General features: G+C 37.0%; 2 protein-coding genes across 8 annotated transcripts in view; both read left to right on the forward strand.

Moving 5' to 3' along the window:
• Window positions 1–9,348, forward strand: part of tcf3b (transcription factor 3b) — a 40,962-nt gene extending 31,614 nt beyond the window's left edge. For 6 of the 7 annotated variants that reach the window (XM_059341997.1, XM_059341996.1, XM_059341994.1 and 3 more), the window contains 6 exons: window positions 230–341; window positions 1,535–1,676; window positions 1,908–1,961; window positions 2,566–2,801; window positions 2,901–3,052; window positions 5,808–9,348. In XM_059341997.1, the coding sequence (XP_059197980.1) occupies window positions 230–341; window positions 1,535–1,676; window positions 1,908–1,961; window positions 2,566–2,801; window positions 2,901–3,046 (690 nt within the window). In that variant the 3' untranslated portion in view covers window positions 3,047–3,052; window positions 5,808–9,348. The remainder of the gene's footprint in view (window positions 1–229; window positions 342–1,534; window positions 1,677–1,907; window positions 1,962–2,565; window positions 2,802–2,900; window positions 3,053–5,807) is intronic. The other variant, XM_059341995.1, reaches the window with a different exon arrangement.
• A 218-nt stretch (window positions 9,349–9,566) lies between these two features.
• Window positions 9,567–13,748, forward strand: LOC131978400 (cytochrome b-c1 complex subunit 10-like). The gene is made up of 3 exons (XM_059342037.1): window positions 9,567–9,759; window positions 12,565–12,704; window positions 13,600–13,748. The coding sequence occupies exons 1-2, from the start codon at window positions 9,698–9,700 to the stop codon at window positions 12,683–12,685; spliced, it is 183 nt and encodes a 60-aa protein (XP_059198020.1). The 5' UTR covers window positions 9,567–9,697; the 3' UTR covers window positions 12,686–12,704; window positions 13,600–13,748.
• Window positions 13,749–13,792: the final 44 nt, after the last annotated feature.

A 13,792-nucleotide genomic window follows, 5' to 3' on the forward strand; every position in this document is an offset into this window, starting at 1 on the left:
TTCTTGTCACTTAAAAAACCCGTTATTGATAAATCTGTATTCCCTTGATTATTCATTTGCTCTATAAAATGTCAGAGAATTTGTTTAAAATGTCAAACCCAGAGCTTTTTATTTTAATATGATATACAAGTGAGATAACTCAGAAGCCGAGAACAGCCTTTTCTACGACTTTTACATGAAATTTCCTTTGAAACTATTATTGATCATGGTTGTGCTCCTCCTTCATCAGCAGGGAGGGAAACACGAGGAGCCCACAGGTCTTCCTCCCAGCAGCACTCTCCTGCACGGTCATCACGCATCAGGACCCACACCGCCAGTTGGCCAACCAGAAGGCTTCACCAGTAAGTCTGACTAGATATACTGTCACTTCCAGTAGAGCAGGTGGGGGCAACCTTTACTAACTAAAGAGCCACTGTTGGCCGAAACAAAAAAAATGAAAATTGCGGAATGGAGCCACAAACCTTATTTTGATCCTAAAATGAAAAGTAAACAGCCTAATAAGTCTAAATTAGCCTACCAACATTATTAATAGTCATATTGAGCATTTATTAATATGATTTTGAAAACTAGTTTATCTAGGGGAACTTGAAACTAAACTCAAAGTCGGCATAACTTAAATGTTAAGGCGCCGGGCCGGAGACTTTCGTAAGCTATGAAGCACATTTTAGTTGACTTAAATGTCAAAACTTTTAAAATATGCTGTAAAAAAAAAGGCTATACAATTTTACAATTGAAGAATACAAATAGTTTTTGATAAATGAAAATTTAAATGTAAAAATATATATATAATTTTTTTGTCTCAGCCACGGGGAGAATGCGAGTGTACTTTCAGTGATCTGTGCTTGACTTCATTAGCTTTCACGTTGATCTATTGCAGCTATTCTCAACCTTGGGGTCCCGACCCCATTTGGGGTCGCGAGATGATTTCTGGGCGTCGCCAAATCATTTTTGCAAGTCAGCTCTGTCTCCACTGTGTTAAAGTGTTCATGTGTTAATGGGTTTTAGTCTTTTTGGTCATTTAATGTTTGTTTTTGGTAATTTTGTGTCTTTTTTTGGTATTTTTATGTCTTTTTTTGGTCAATTTGTGTCTTTTTGTCATTTTGTGGTCAATTTGAGTCCTTTTTTGCTTAATTTCATGTAATTTTTTGGTAATTTTGTGTCTTTTTTCAATCATTTTGTGGTCAATTTGGTTCTTTTTTTGATTAATTTTGTGTCTTTTCTGACAAATCCCAAAGTATCAAGTTCTTACTTTCCAAGGAGTCTCTGGCTTGGAGCTGACTGTTACACACTCAGGAGGTCAGAATGGACCTTTAAACTTATAGCAAAGGACTTAGATTAAAAGGAACAATAAAATATATAAATGCACAGACAAATGTTTTTGTGTTGTCTGAGCGGGGGTCGCAGACAACATGCATGTTAAATTGGGGGTCGTGGCTCAAAAAGGTTGAGAACTACTGCTCTATTGTATTACATTCCATCTTTAGACAGGTTTTGGTACTTTGTTACATCCTAACATCTATGTATTTGTCTCCAGGTCTCCCTGGTTTGGCCCGCTCCACGCACTCCTCCAGCAGCTCGGACATCAAAAGAGAAGACAAAGAAGATGACGAAAACTCATCTGTTGCAGACAAATCTGAGGACGAAAAGAAAGAAAGCAAGGCAGCACGCAGTCGAAGGTGAGGATAGTCTTAACTCTGTTTTTATAGTCTTTTTACTGGATTTTAGTTTAAACCAAAGACTTGATAAAACTGCAATTGAATATAACGGCATGAAAAAAATTAACCCACAAAGGTGGATGATGTAATTCATGGTAGTCGTCTCTATCCTGTGTGCCCCACTGATCGCCCAGACTGATGTTGGGTATTAACACTGTTGAAATCCCCCTTCCCTTCATGTCACGCTTTCAGAAAGGAGGCGTTGACCCTCCAGATGCTCTCTAGCCTTTCAGACCAGAAAAATGAGTAAGTGTCTCTAATAGAGACTAAATGTCTTGTGCTTTGTGGGCTTTTTGCACGATGTGCATGAAGCTTGTGTCTAAAATCTGACTTTTGATTGGCAGAATCCTTTTTTTTTTTTTTTAATCACTTACGGTATTTCTGTATTCACGCTACAAAGAATTGTTTTAGGAAAAACGGTAGAAAAACATTTACCCCGAACAGAATGTTGTGTTATACGGTTTCCTATTGTACCAAAGATTTATTTTGATGACCCAAAGGTGCTGGAAGCTACAGCTCATTATGCTTCCCTTCGTCAAGAACACACAACTTTAACACAGCTGCACACACAATGAACATATCCAACTTTCTTGGGATAAATATTTTTGATCAGATGAGCATGAAGTGGAGGATGCTGCGTCGTGGATGTCCAGTATTCACTTTAATATAATATGCATTTAACTTTTCACACTTCTTTGTTTTAGGTGTAGAAAGCTCACCTGTGGCTATTCACTCTCTGCTATTGATGCTAAACTAAAAATGGTCATAAGGTCACACTAAAGTGTTTGATGTTTGTGTTGAAATGTCCTGCAGCTTGTGGTTTCATCATTTTCTCTCTTTTTGTAACTAGTCTAGACGACGAAGATGACGAGGACCTTCCCCCCGAGGTGAAGATGGAGCGCGAGAAGGAGCGGCGAGTGGCTAACAATGCCCGCGAGCGTCTCAGAGTACGGGACATCAACGAGGCGTTTAAAGAGCTCGGCAGGATGTGCCAGCTGCACCTCAGCCACGACAAACCTCAGACCAAACTTCTCATCCTGCACCAAGCCGTCAACGTCATTCTCAATTTAGAACAGCAAGTCAGAGGTCAGTCTGCAAGCAGCGCATCAGGGATGAGAAACAGTTATATTTATCATTGTTGAACACGCACTTATTCTGTCTGTCTGTGCTCCCTCTCTCTGTCAGAGCGTAACCTTAACCCAAAGGCAGCGTGTTTAAAACGCCGCGAGGAGGAGAAGGTGTCTGGGGTGGTGGGTGATGCACCCATGCAGCTCTCAGGAGGCCATCCTAGTATGGGAGGAGACGGCCACAACCCAGTTGGCCACATGTAACACCAGGTAGGCCTTGAAGATCGGCTGCTTAAGAGATTATTGAGGACGTGACACCCCAGTTACATTGAAGTTGTTGTTATTAAGATGTCAGGCCCCGTTTTCACGAGGACGCTCGCGGCTAAAAACGTCAAAATATTTTATCGGAAGTGCCTTTCGTTTAGACGGTGACAGTGTTTTTGGGGCTTAAAAATCTGAAACCACCTTCCAAAGTGGAAAAGTGAAATCCTCTCCTCCGTAGCGTGTCGTCTACACTGACAAGACACAAAACTCTGATCTGATCTGCTCACGTCACGTATGTGTTTACGTCACATACATGCTCCAGTACAGGAAATAAACAAACGTGGGATTATTTCCATGCGTCGGACCTTCAAGCTGCTCTGGCAGCTCTAATAAACTTACAGGAGTCTTTCCACCAAATGTCCAGGATATGTACAGATAGTATTAGTGAACAGAGAAGGATCTGGAATTACCTCCATCACATTCTGGATGCAGCGATTGGTGGGAGGAGCCAGACGGCTGTGAACGAGACCTGGGAGATTTAGTGATGGTGGAGAACTTTGTGGAAGGAGTAGCTGATGAAAATACGTGGTGTGAAAACTTCTGCATGCCCAAAGATGCTCTTATGGCTTTAAGTGATGCCGCCTGGCTGCATACAATCACATTCCACACACTTTTGCGTCACCGTATGCAGCAGATTTCCTCCTGAAAACACTTGTCTAAACGCGGAATAAAAAGTGAAGACGCGACGCCACTTTTGTGTCTTCTGTTCAGACCGTCCTCGTGTAAACGTAGCCTCAGTCGCGGTTGATTTGACCCCATGGTTAATTACTACAAGTTCCAGAAATTTAGGACCATAAAATTTTTGTCAGAAATACAACTGAAGTAGCCGAACAAATTGACTAGTTTTTTTTTTATTTTTAATTTACTTTTTATTTGTTTTTTCTTAGTAACATACACATAAGTGTATGGGCACAAGAACATAGAACATAACATAAACATAACAAGGGGAGGATTGTGCATTAAGTAAAACAGCAGAGTCGGCATAAGCACATCATACATAAAAATATAAGGCTGCTGCTGCTTGAAAATAGTGAAGTAATTAAAAATAAAATCTTAATAGAGGGTTTGATGTTATCTTTGCGATCTATATGAAATCAGGTCTTACAGTTAACACATAGCTGAGCTATTTTGACCAGTTCTCTTCAAAAATATCAGTTTGGTTTCTTAGTTTAAATGTAATTCTCTCCATAACATATATATTGTAAATTACATCAATCCAATCATTTATTGTTGGTTTGTCTTTCTTAAGCCATTTCCTGGTCAGAGCCTTTTTACACCCCACTAACAACACTCTCAAAAGGTATTTGTCCCACCTAGCATATTCAAGTCCATCCAAAATAGACTAGTTTTAATAAAGAGGAAAGTCAATAAATGGTCTTTTTCCAACAGTCCAGGTGTTCTCCGTTGTTTCTCCTCCTTCTGAGGGTGTCATGTACCAACAGGAACCTCCGTCTCTCTTTGTCTAAGGCACTATTTGAGGACAGCCTCTCAACCAGCATTGAAAAAAACTTGAGCACTTGCTACCTAAAAAATTTAAATGTACAAATCGAGTTTTCGTGACATCAAATCAGTGCTTTAACTAAGGACAGGTGGCTGCAAATCATACACTGTTCGATTGGGACTTGAGTTGGTGACCTGCAGCTCTTCATCTAACTGCTCACTGTTCCTTTACTCCCTGCAATATTTAAAAAACAGTTCCACTGTCCCAGAATGCCCAAGTGCAGATGTATTTTTGATAGGTGATGGCTCTCTGCACTAACTTGTGTGTCTAATATTTTGTCTTTCCTGTGGCTGCTGCACAATAAAAGCCAAAAGTTTCGTCAGTTGAATGCTTCTAATGTTAAGCAGCAGGAGTAGAACATGTTTGGTTTGCAAGAGCAGTAATTCCCCTTCAATCCCTCATGCATGAGGTCAACCAGCATGGGAAGACGGACAATGAAAATGTTCTTACTAAATGTAAAAACGCTGAGTGGCTATTGCCGGATCATACATGCTATCGCTTAAAACAGGGGTGTCAAACTCAAATACACAATGGGCCAAAATTTAGAACTTGAATAAAATCGCGGGCCAACATTGAACAAATAAACCTTTTAATATATACCAAACATGTTTTGCTTTAACATTAAATATGGAACCAGCAACGCTTATAAACATACAATATATAACGAAATAGTGCAGACATGCAAAATCAAATTTCAAATAAAAAACACATCAATGTCATTCATTTATTAAATAAAAATTAAATAAAAATCGTATGCCTCTTTTCTATTTGCATCCTTCTGATTTAAATATCAAAATAAACTTTTTCAACAGGTTAATAAATTCTGCCTTTCTTTTCGCCATTTTTGGGAAGGGGTAGCTGGGAGACAGCTCTAGCTTGAGGTTGCTATGACGACTGTCACAGAGGAGCGTTTCTGGGTCCTGTCCTGATTGACGCGCCAAAACAACAGCAGGGCATTGTGGGATTTGTAGTATTAGCGGTAAATTTTATAGTACCGGCGGGTCAGCTTTTATAGTACAGTAATAAGATAATAATTTGGTATTGCCTCGCAGGCCAAATAAAATTACACTGTTGGCCAAATTTGGAGTTTGACACCCCTGACTTAAAATAAGAATTGTGCTTGTTTGTTGGTCTCAATAATTTGTTCACGTCTTTACAGGAATGCAACAACATAATGTTTTTGGTCCTTTCTTTTTCCAGATCTGGTGGTGTTTCCATGGCTGTCAGAGGATGTGGCCTTAACAGATTTCTTCCACCCATTATTCTCAGTGTGTGTGTGTATATGTGGACATGTCTGTGTATTGTCCGTTCAAGTTTCAAGATGCACATTCACACACTCGTACACACATGCATACTGCCAAAACTGACACAGCCTGTTTGTCGCACTCCCAACCATGACTACAAGCTCAAATGTGAAGAACTTTTTTTAGTTTTGCTTTGTTTTATACATGTAAAAAAAAATTCTTCTTCTTCTTCTTCTTGGTTTCCACAAGATGATGGAACACCGGAGTACTTTTTGTCCTGCCACAAATTGGGACTTCACACACTGCCGAGAGGTGCTCTTGTGAAAGAAAGGAGACCTAACAAACACAAATTGAATCAAGGATTTGTGCCTAATTGTTACATGTTTTCTATTTGACATTTAAGCAAATTGCTTTACATGTAAGGAACATTTATTGTGAGGGATTGCTTATGTGTATGAGCAATTATTTTTTATGTATGTCATTCCCAGCGTGATGGTACAGTCTTACATATGTTATGTAACCAAGCCCATAGTTGAAGTTGAATTGTCTAAATTCAGTGACTTTTCCCTTGATCTTTATCAGCAAACGTCGGGGAAAGCGATGGAGAGGTCACAATGGAAAGGTCAAAGTCTTGACACTTCAAAAGCAGCTTATGAAAGATGGGAACTCTGACCTAGAGGCACTGAAGCCCGGTCTCATCCCACAAGGCATCTGGAGACTTGGAAATGGAAGACTCCTTCCTTCCTTGAAGGTTATGAATAATCCAAGTGGTAGAGTCTGTCAAGTTGAAAACAGTTCTTCCTATTTGTTGACCACAAGTTCTAGTGTTACTCCAGTAATCCCTTGTCATAGGTTCAGGTTTTTGTACTGCTTTATGTACTAAAGCAAACTTAGACAAGACAAAGCACAGTTGTATAGGTTTCGGCTGAAAGTTAAGTGTCAAACTGTTGAGCATGTCAGTCCCCGAAAGTCTTGTGTAAAAGCCATTTGAGACGCCCGCTAAGTGATCAGCACCACTTAGTGCTCTTACTTACCTGAAATGGTTTACTGGCTTTAATGCCAGCAGACTTTAACAGCTCACGTTTTCCCCCCCTTTAATTGATCTTCTGTAAAAGACAAAGAAATCTGGGTTCCTTTTTTGATGAAGGGATCTCATCTGTCCCGCAGTTGTTTGAAGCAGACAAGCCTTTGTGTAACGGAGGCTTTCTTTTTCCTAAATGAGCATTCCCACTGAATTACAGCCCCTCACCTTCCTCCTGAGTAAGTTTTCTTCTGACGTTTCTTACCGAGAGAAGTGTGACGTGTAAATTAACTTCATACATTACTCTGATATGTTTCATTTTTCAAAATTAAATATATATATAAATATATATTTTTTGTTAGTCTATACATTGTAGATTTTTTACATAAATGGCAATATTAGTTTGAAGTTTAGAGTGTATTGTAGATGATGAGCTGAATAAGGGGATATTTGACATTTAAATGAAATTGTTCAAAACATTAATTCAAAATATAACCGTGACGGCAGAGGTCAAGGGTCAACAGATGATAAACGACAAAGCGTTTGGTGTATCCTTTATTCCAGGTTTAGTTATAAGACGTTTCATCAGCTACCCAGATGAATTTTTTTCCTCTTCATTTGGGGGTATATGTAGACAGTGTGTGCCAGCGTCCTGTTGAAGTGTTTTTACTTTAGCAGTGAGGCACTGAGGAAAAATGTGGGAAGATTTTTGTCTCTTAACAGTAATTATGCAACTGGTTTTTGAATGTAGCTACCATACAAATGTGGATCACCTTCATTTTTCAAAGTTGTGTTCCTGGGTTTTTGTCAGTACAGTATACTTGTTTTCATTTCACCTTTTTTTTTTTTTTCTAATGTCAACCAAGTGGCTCTCAGTGTGCAGCTCACTCTTTAAGTAGCCTGCACATTTAATTTGGAGGGAGACGTCGGTATTTGGGTGTAAGGTAATGGATAATATGGAGAACAAACAGTGTTATTGTGATGTTATTCCCATGTCATGTTGTGAATGGTTTTTACCAACATGTAATCACCAATGGGAGGTAGAGCATTTTGTGTTTAATTTCTACAAAAAGAGATGAAGAAAAAGACCTATACAAATCAATAGTGTGGCCTTTTCATTCTCAAGACTTAAGATGACATGATGGGAGAGTGATACCTTATCAGTGCCTGAACTTGTATTTTCATTTAAGACAGTTTTATTTTGTGAACCATATCATTTCATTTATCATGGAGATTAAAGAGGTACTTGTTCATTCCCCCACCCTCCCTTCTCCTAATGCTTTTTTCAATTTTCAGGAAGAAGTTTAAATGTTATAAAGAGATTTTCTTTCAGTGTATCTAGTTAAATAAATAAATGTTACGTAGATCTTGTTTAGTTTTTATTCCCTTTTTTTCCTAATTATTCAACTGGATTATATTGTCCAAACTGCTGTTTTAGTTAAGGTCATGGGTCCAGGTCATGAGTTTTCTTTCTATCTGCCCTATATTGCTATATCACTTGACATTACAGGGTTCAAAAGATGCTGCTTTTGGCTCTGCTTGTCTGCTTTTGATGCACATTAACATGTTTCAGTGTATGTGTTGCTTCAGTTTCAATGTAGGGAGTGAGTTTTATTTTCCGTCGTAGCTGGAACCTCTAATGACTTGGACCATTTCAAATTTCTGTTTAGCAGAGTGCAAGCCCTTTGCTGCAGTGTCTTTCAGTATATTTAGTCTCCAGTGACTATTATCACCTCTGACCTTTCACTCTTCCAGCTCTGTGATGCCGTTGACAGTGACTTTTTGTGAGAATCACTTCTCTCAAAAAGTTGTATTTGAAGTTTTTCTTTTTTTTATTATTACAAGATCAATAATTGTACTGAATATTTGTTCCGAGGGGAAAATCTGACTTGATGTCATTAAGTATTCTGTGAGCATCCCATTAGCCTACAAGCTACATACTCAAATTATTTGTTTTGGGGGAAACCTTCTTTCTTAACACAAGTCCTGACAGACACCGTTTGAAATCTGCAGAAAAAGCATGCCGACCACTGCAGGAGCACATGATGTCAACAGAAAATTACAATATTATGATGAAAATTGTTAAGCTGGCGGGCTTGAACTTGTTTTGGTATAAGAAAGCAGTAATAAAACACTTGCTTTCAACAGGTTTGTCATATCTTTGTTGAACTAAAAAGGGGGAGAATATTGAGTGTTAAATGCATTCACAGGTACACAGCCTGACATCTTGGGAGTGAGGACACTGTTGACTCCTGCAGGATCCTCAGAGTGCCTCACTCAATCTCTTTTTTTTGTTTTGTTTTTTATATATATATATATATATAAATATATATAGTTGAGAACTGTCCTGTATATAACAGTAATGTAGCAATAAATGTGCCATTTTTAATAACAGATTATACCTTTTCCAATGTCTGGCTTTTGAATATTGTATACATAAAAAGGAAAATAAAGGAAAACATTGTAATAAAGGGTTTATTGTAGTTCGGAAAATGAATTTGTTCATATTTGCCATTGTTAATAGCCTGTTCAGGCACAAATGATTATGCAACCATGGCACCATATTAAATTGAAGACATGATACCAGCTCTTTCCAGTTTATTTCATGACGTCAACACGCGCAGGACTGGGATATTAATTATGTGTACACGGTTGCCTGTGACAGAGCACAGAGTATTTAAAACAACTGTGTTGAAAGCGGAGACCTTTAAACCGGTGGCCTGAAATGACCCGTAGTTATTTTGAACAGGCATAAGAAAAGGCAGCCTAGGGTCCTTAGCGGCCATCAGCGAGAAACACTGCAAAGAACTACAACTGAGGTCAGGATGGTGCAGAAAATACTCAATAAAATCGTCGGTGCCAAATATATTGGTATTCTGAGGGCATGGTAAGTTGAATCTGCAGCAGAGGTGGATAACTGTACCGGAAATGCTTTTTTTTTTAAAGCTTTTGTCACGTTTTAAATGCTGAAAACAACCCCATGTCCTTCTGTGTGACCCATCTACCTTGCTAGCTAACGTTAGCTTAGCATGCTTGTTTACTAATAAGTGACTGAGCTGGACAGAATAACTGAAGCGCTAACAACCAGATTAGTAGCAGTGTTTACGCGGACATAAACATGAATATTTGCATTTGTGAGTATGATTTTATGTGAAATGTGTCGGGGATTTAACTGCTCACATTTATGACAAAATTAAGGAAAAATATGCATTTAGCTGAGCTAGCCCAACAGATTTAACTTGTATCCATTTTTAATTTTTAATTTAAAAGGTGTTTTGTTCTGGAGTGGGTAGAGCATGATGATGTAAAAATTATCATTTTAAATGGTTTTTTTTTTTTTTTTGTAATTAAAGTATTTATTTAATTTTTAATTTTTCAACATATAATACAAACAGCCGAGACAGACACCAAAAACAGACAGAAAATAATAATAATAATAATAATAATAAATAAAAAAATTAAATTAAATAAATAAATTAAAAAAAACACCCCAGGCAGTCAACCCAAAACGAGGACAACAACATATGCTTACTGTGACAAGTCCTTAATGTATCGAATGAAATAATCCCATACTAAATGGAAATTCCCTTTAACATTGTTTTTCCTGGCAATCATATATTCAAAAGATGCAGTCTCTGTCATCAATTGGGTCCACTCTGCAAGTTTTAAATGTTTTTTAAAAAGTTTTAAGTTTGGCTATTTACGCCTACCTACAATGATCAAATCAGTATTAACAGTATTTATATTACAACCTAAATACCTCTGTAAACCTCTTCAGACATTATTTTTATATTTTCAGGTTTATACACTTTCCAAGTCCTCCTCATTATCCAAAACACGCCCCTCAACCTGCACTTCTATCTGGTCTTGTCAGAAATTAAACCTCAGACACAGGAAGGATGTGCTTTTTGTTTTTTTTATTTACACATTCAGTTTAAACTGATGTGTTTATGTACTATTTCTAATGAATTATTTTGGTCTCTGAATGCATGTGAGTGGTTCAACATTGACCAGGGGAAAATACTCAAATCAAGGAGCACATACTTGCTTTCTGCAGGGTTTTGAAATGTATGCAGAGTGAAAGAATTACTGCGATATTTTGAGATTACACTGTAGAAATAAAGCAACAGGTAAAAGCTCTTTATTTAAAATGTTACTCTAGTAAAAGTACAAAGTATTGGCAGTGGTGGAATGTAACTAAGTACATTTACTCAAGTACTGTACTTAAGGACAATTTTGAGATATTTGTACTTTATTTGAGTATTTTCATTTTACTTTATACTTCTACTCCACTACATTTTGAGGCAAATATTGTACTTTTTACTCCACTATATTTAGCTGACAGCTTTAGTTACTTTTCAGTTCAAGATTTAACATAAAAACATAATTAATATGAAATGTTTGCTAACATGTTAACATGTTTTAAATTGAAGATCATAAGAGTATATTAAGTAGTAAAAATGAGCCCTACCTTGGGAAAATTAAAGCGGTCCGTACATAAATGCATCAAAAATAATAACCCACCAATATATTTTTAGAATTACAGGGAATATATGAAACCATCCAAGTGGGTCTATTCTGCATAAAAAGTACTTTTACTTTTGATACTTTTAAATACATTTTGATGCTGATACTTTTGTACTTTTACTTCAGTAAGTTTTGAATGCTGGACTTTTACTTGTAGTGGAGTAATTTCACAGTGTTGTATCAGTACTTTTACTTAAGTAAGGGATCTGAATACTTTTTCCACCACTGAGTATTGGTATCAAAATGTACTTAAAGTATCAAAAGTAATAAAGTAAAAATAACAATTCAGCACAATCTATAAAAATGTTTTCAAAATCTGAGATGTTTCTTAATATCTTAGTATAGAACTGCATATATTCCTTTGCTAGCATATGTGTTTATTTATGAAATATGTGACACAATGACTAGTCTTGATATAATATGCATAATCAGAGCTGTGTGTTTAGGTCAAACATATGTTTTTTAAGTTCTCCTTCAGATATGATGGTTTGGCTTACAGAGACCAGTTTAAATCAATTATACTTGACAAGGCAAGGCAAGTTTATTTGTATAGCACAATTCAACACAAGGTAATTCAAAGTGCTTTACATACACATTAAAAACAGCAAGACATAATTGAAAACAGTCAATTAAAACAGGGAAATAGAAATAAAAATATACATAGGATAAAATAAGATTCAGCAGGATAAGAAAATAGATAAAATAATAAAAAGCACAAGTCAAACATTGTGTAGTTAAAAAGTAAGGGCAGTAGAGTAGAGCAGATAAGTGTTAAAGTTAAGATACGCTGCAGTAAACAATAGTGTTTTTAGTCCTGATTTAAAGGAGCTGTGTGTTTCTGTATAAACATAAGCACAGCAGAGAAAAACTCAGTTGGCTGAACAGTAATTTATTATTTTTATTAGCATTATTATTATGCATTGTAATCAATCATCATCACAAATGTATGACTTCAAATTATTATTATATCAGATATAGTAGTGAACTTGTGAAAATAGCAACCACTGACACAACCACCACTATTCTGTCAGTTTGTAAATCAACTTCTCATCAAGACAACTGAATTAAGGTGTATATCTATCCATGTTGGTCTTGATATGTGTATTGAAGTCAATTGTGTGGTTGAAAATCTTTTTTATGAATCCCATTGTTTTCTTCCATCTAGGGTACCAAATATGGTCGCGTGGGGATCAGTTGGTGGAGTGGCGCTCATTCACTTCACAGACTGGCGGTTGGTGCTGGACTATGTGCCGTACATTAAAGGGAAGTTCAAAGACGACGAGTAAAGTCCCGTTAGGCTAAATTGTGAGTGTCCTTGTGTAACTGAGCTTTTGTTCACACACTTTGTTTGCAGTGTTCAGTTCCCTTTAGCCCCACCTGTACTCCTGATAAGATGCAGACAAGAGTCGGCCGTGCCAGGTGTTGGATTTGAACATTCAAATAAACTCTCTTTCTCGAGGAGCGGTTAAAGTTACTGTCACCTTGCTTTACACCTGGGAGTTAGTTGGGAAACTATCATTGCATCTGCACAGACAACCCCAGACTGAGAGCAGAAATGCCTGTTATACTGAATTATCCTTAGTGCTTATTAACCAAAGTTATCAGAGAATAAAGGTCATAGAGGTTTTGTGGCTTTTGTAATCTTGTAAAGGCTTTATTTATGCATCTGTCTAATCTAAAGCTTTGCAAAAGGCTCAAGTTAGCTTTAAAATACAAACAGAGTCTATTTATGACAAAATAAAGGAAAAATATGCATTTAGCCGAGCTAGCCCAACAGATTTAACTTGTATCCATTTTTTATTTTTTATTTAAAAGGTGTTTTGTTCTGGAGTGGGTAGAGCATGATGATGTAAAAATGATCATTTGAAATGTTTTTTTTTTTTTAAAGTTTGGCTATTTACGCCTACCTGCAACGATCAAATCAGTATTAACAGTATTTATATTACAACCTAAACACCTCTGTAAACCTCTTCAGACATTATTTTTTAATATTTTCAGGTTTATACACTTATACACCTGATGAAAACACTCTGCCACTCCCAACACGCCCCTCAACCTGCACTTGTATCTGGTCTTGTCAGAAATTAAACCTCAGACACAGGAAGGATGTGCTTTTTGTTTTTTTTAATTTACACATTCAGTTTAAACTGATGTGTTTATGTACTATTTCTAATGAATGGGTTGTGTGTCTTGCCTACAGGACCAAATCTTGGGAAGGGGCACATGAACTGCAAGCTTTAGTATGATGTCCTGGCTTGTTAGGAGGTTGGACGACAAGATGCACTCTTTATAAATGCTGCTTTGAATCAATTATTATCTGATGTGAATAAATCTATAATTTTGACCAAATGTGTCCAGTTTCTCTGCAAAATGCCAAGTCTGAAATGTTTTGT

The sequence above is a fragment of the Centropristis striata genome, chromosome 9, assembly GCF_030273125.1.
Source record: "Centropristis striata isolate RG_2023a ecotype Rhode Island chromosome 9, C.striata_1.0, whole genome shotgun sequence".
NCBI lineage: Eukaryota > Metazoa > Chordata > Actinopteri > Perciformes > Serranidae > Centropristis > Centropristis striata.

What these genes read in the sequence shown, in the direction of transcription:
- LOC131978400 (XM_059342037.1), top strand. Translation starts at nt 9,698, where the DNA reads ATGGTGCAGAAAATACTCAATAAAATCGTCGGTGCCAAATATATTGGT. An exon ending in ATTGGTATTCTGAGGGCATG is followed by an intron (nt 9,760 to 12,564) that starts GTAAGTTGAATC and finishes TCTTCCATCTAG; the next exon opens with GGTACCAAATATGGTCGCGT.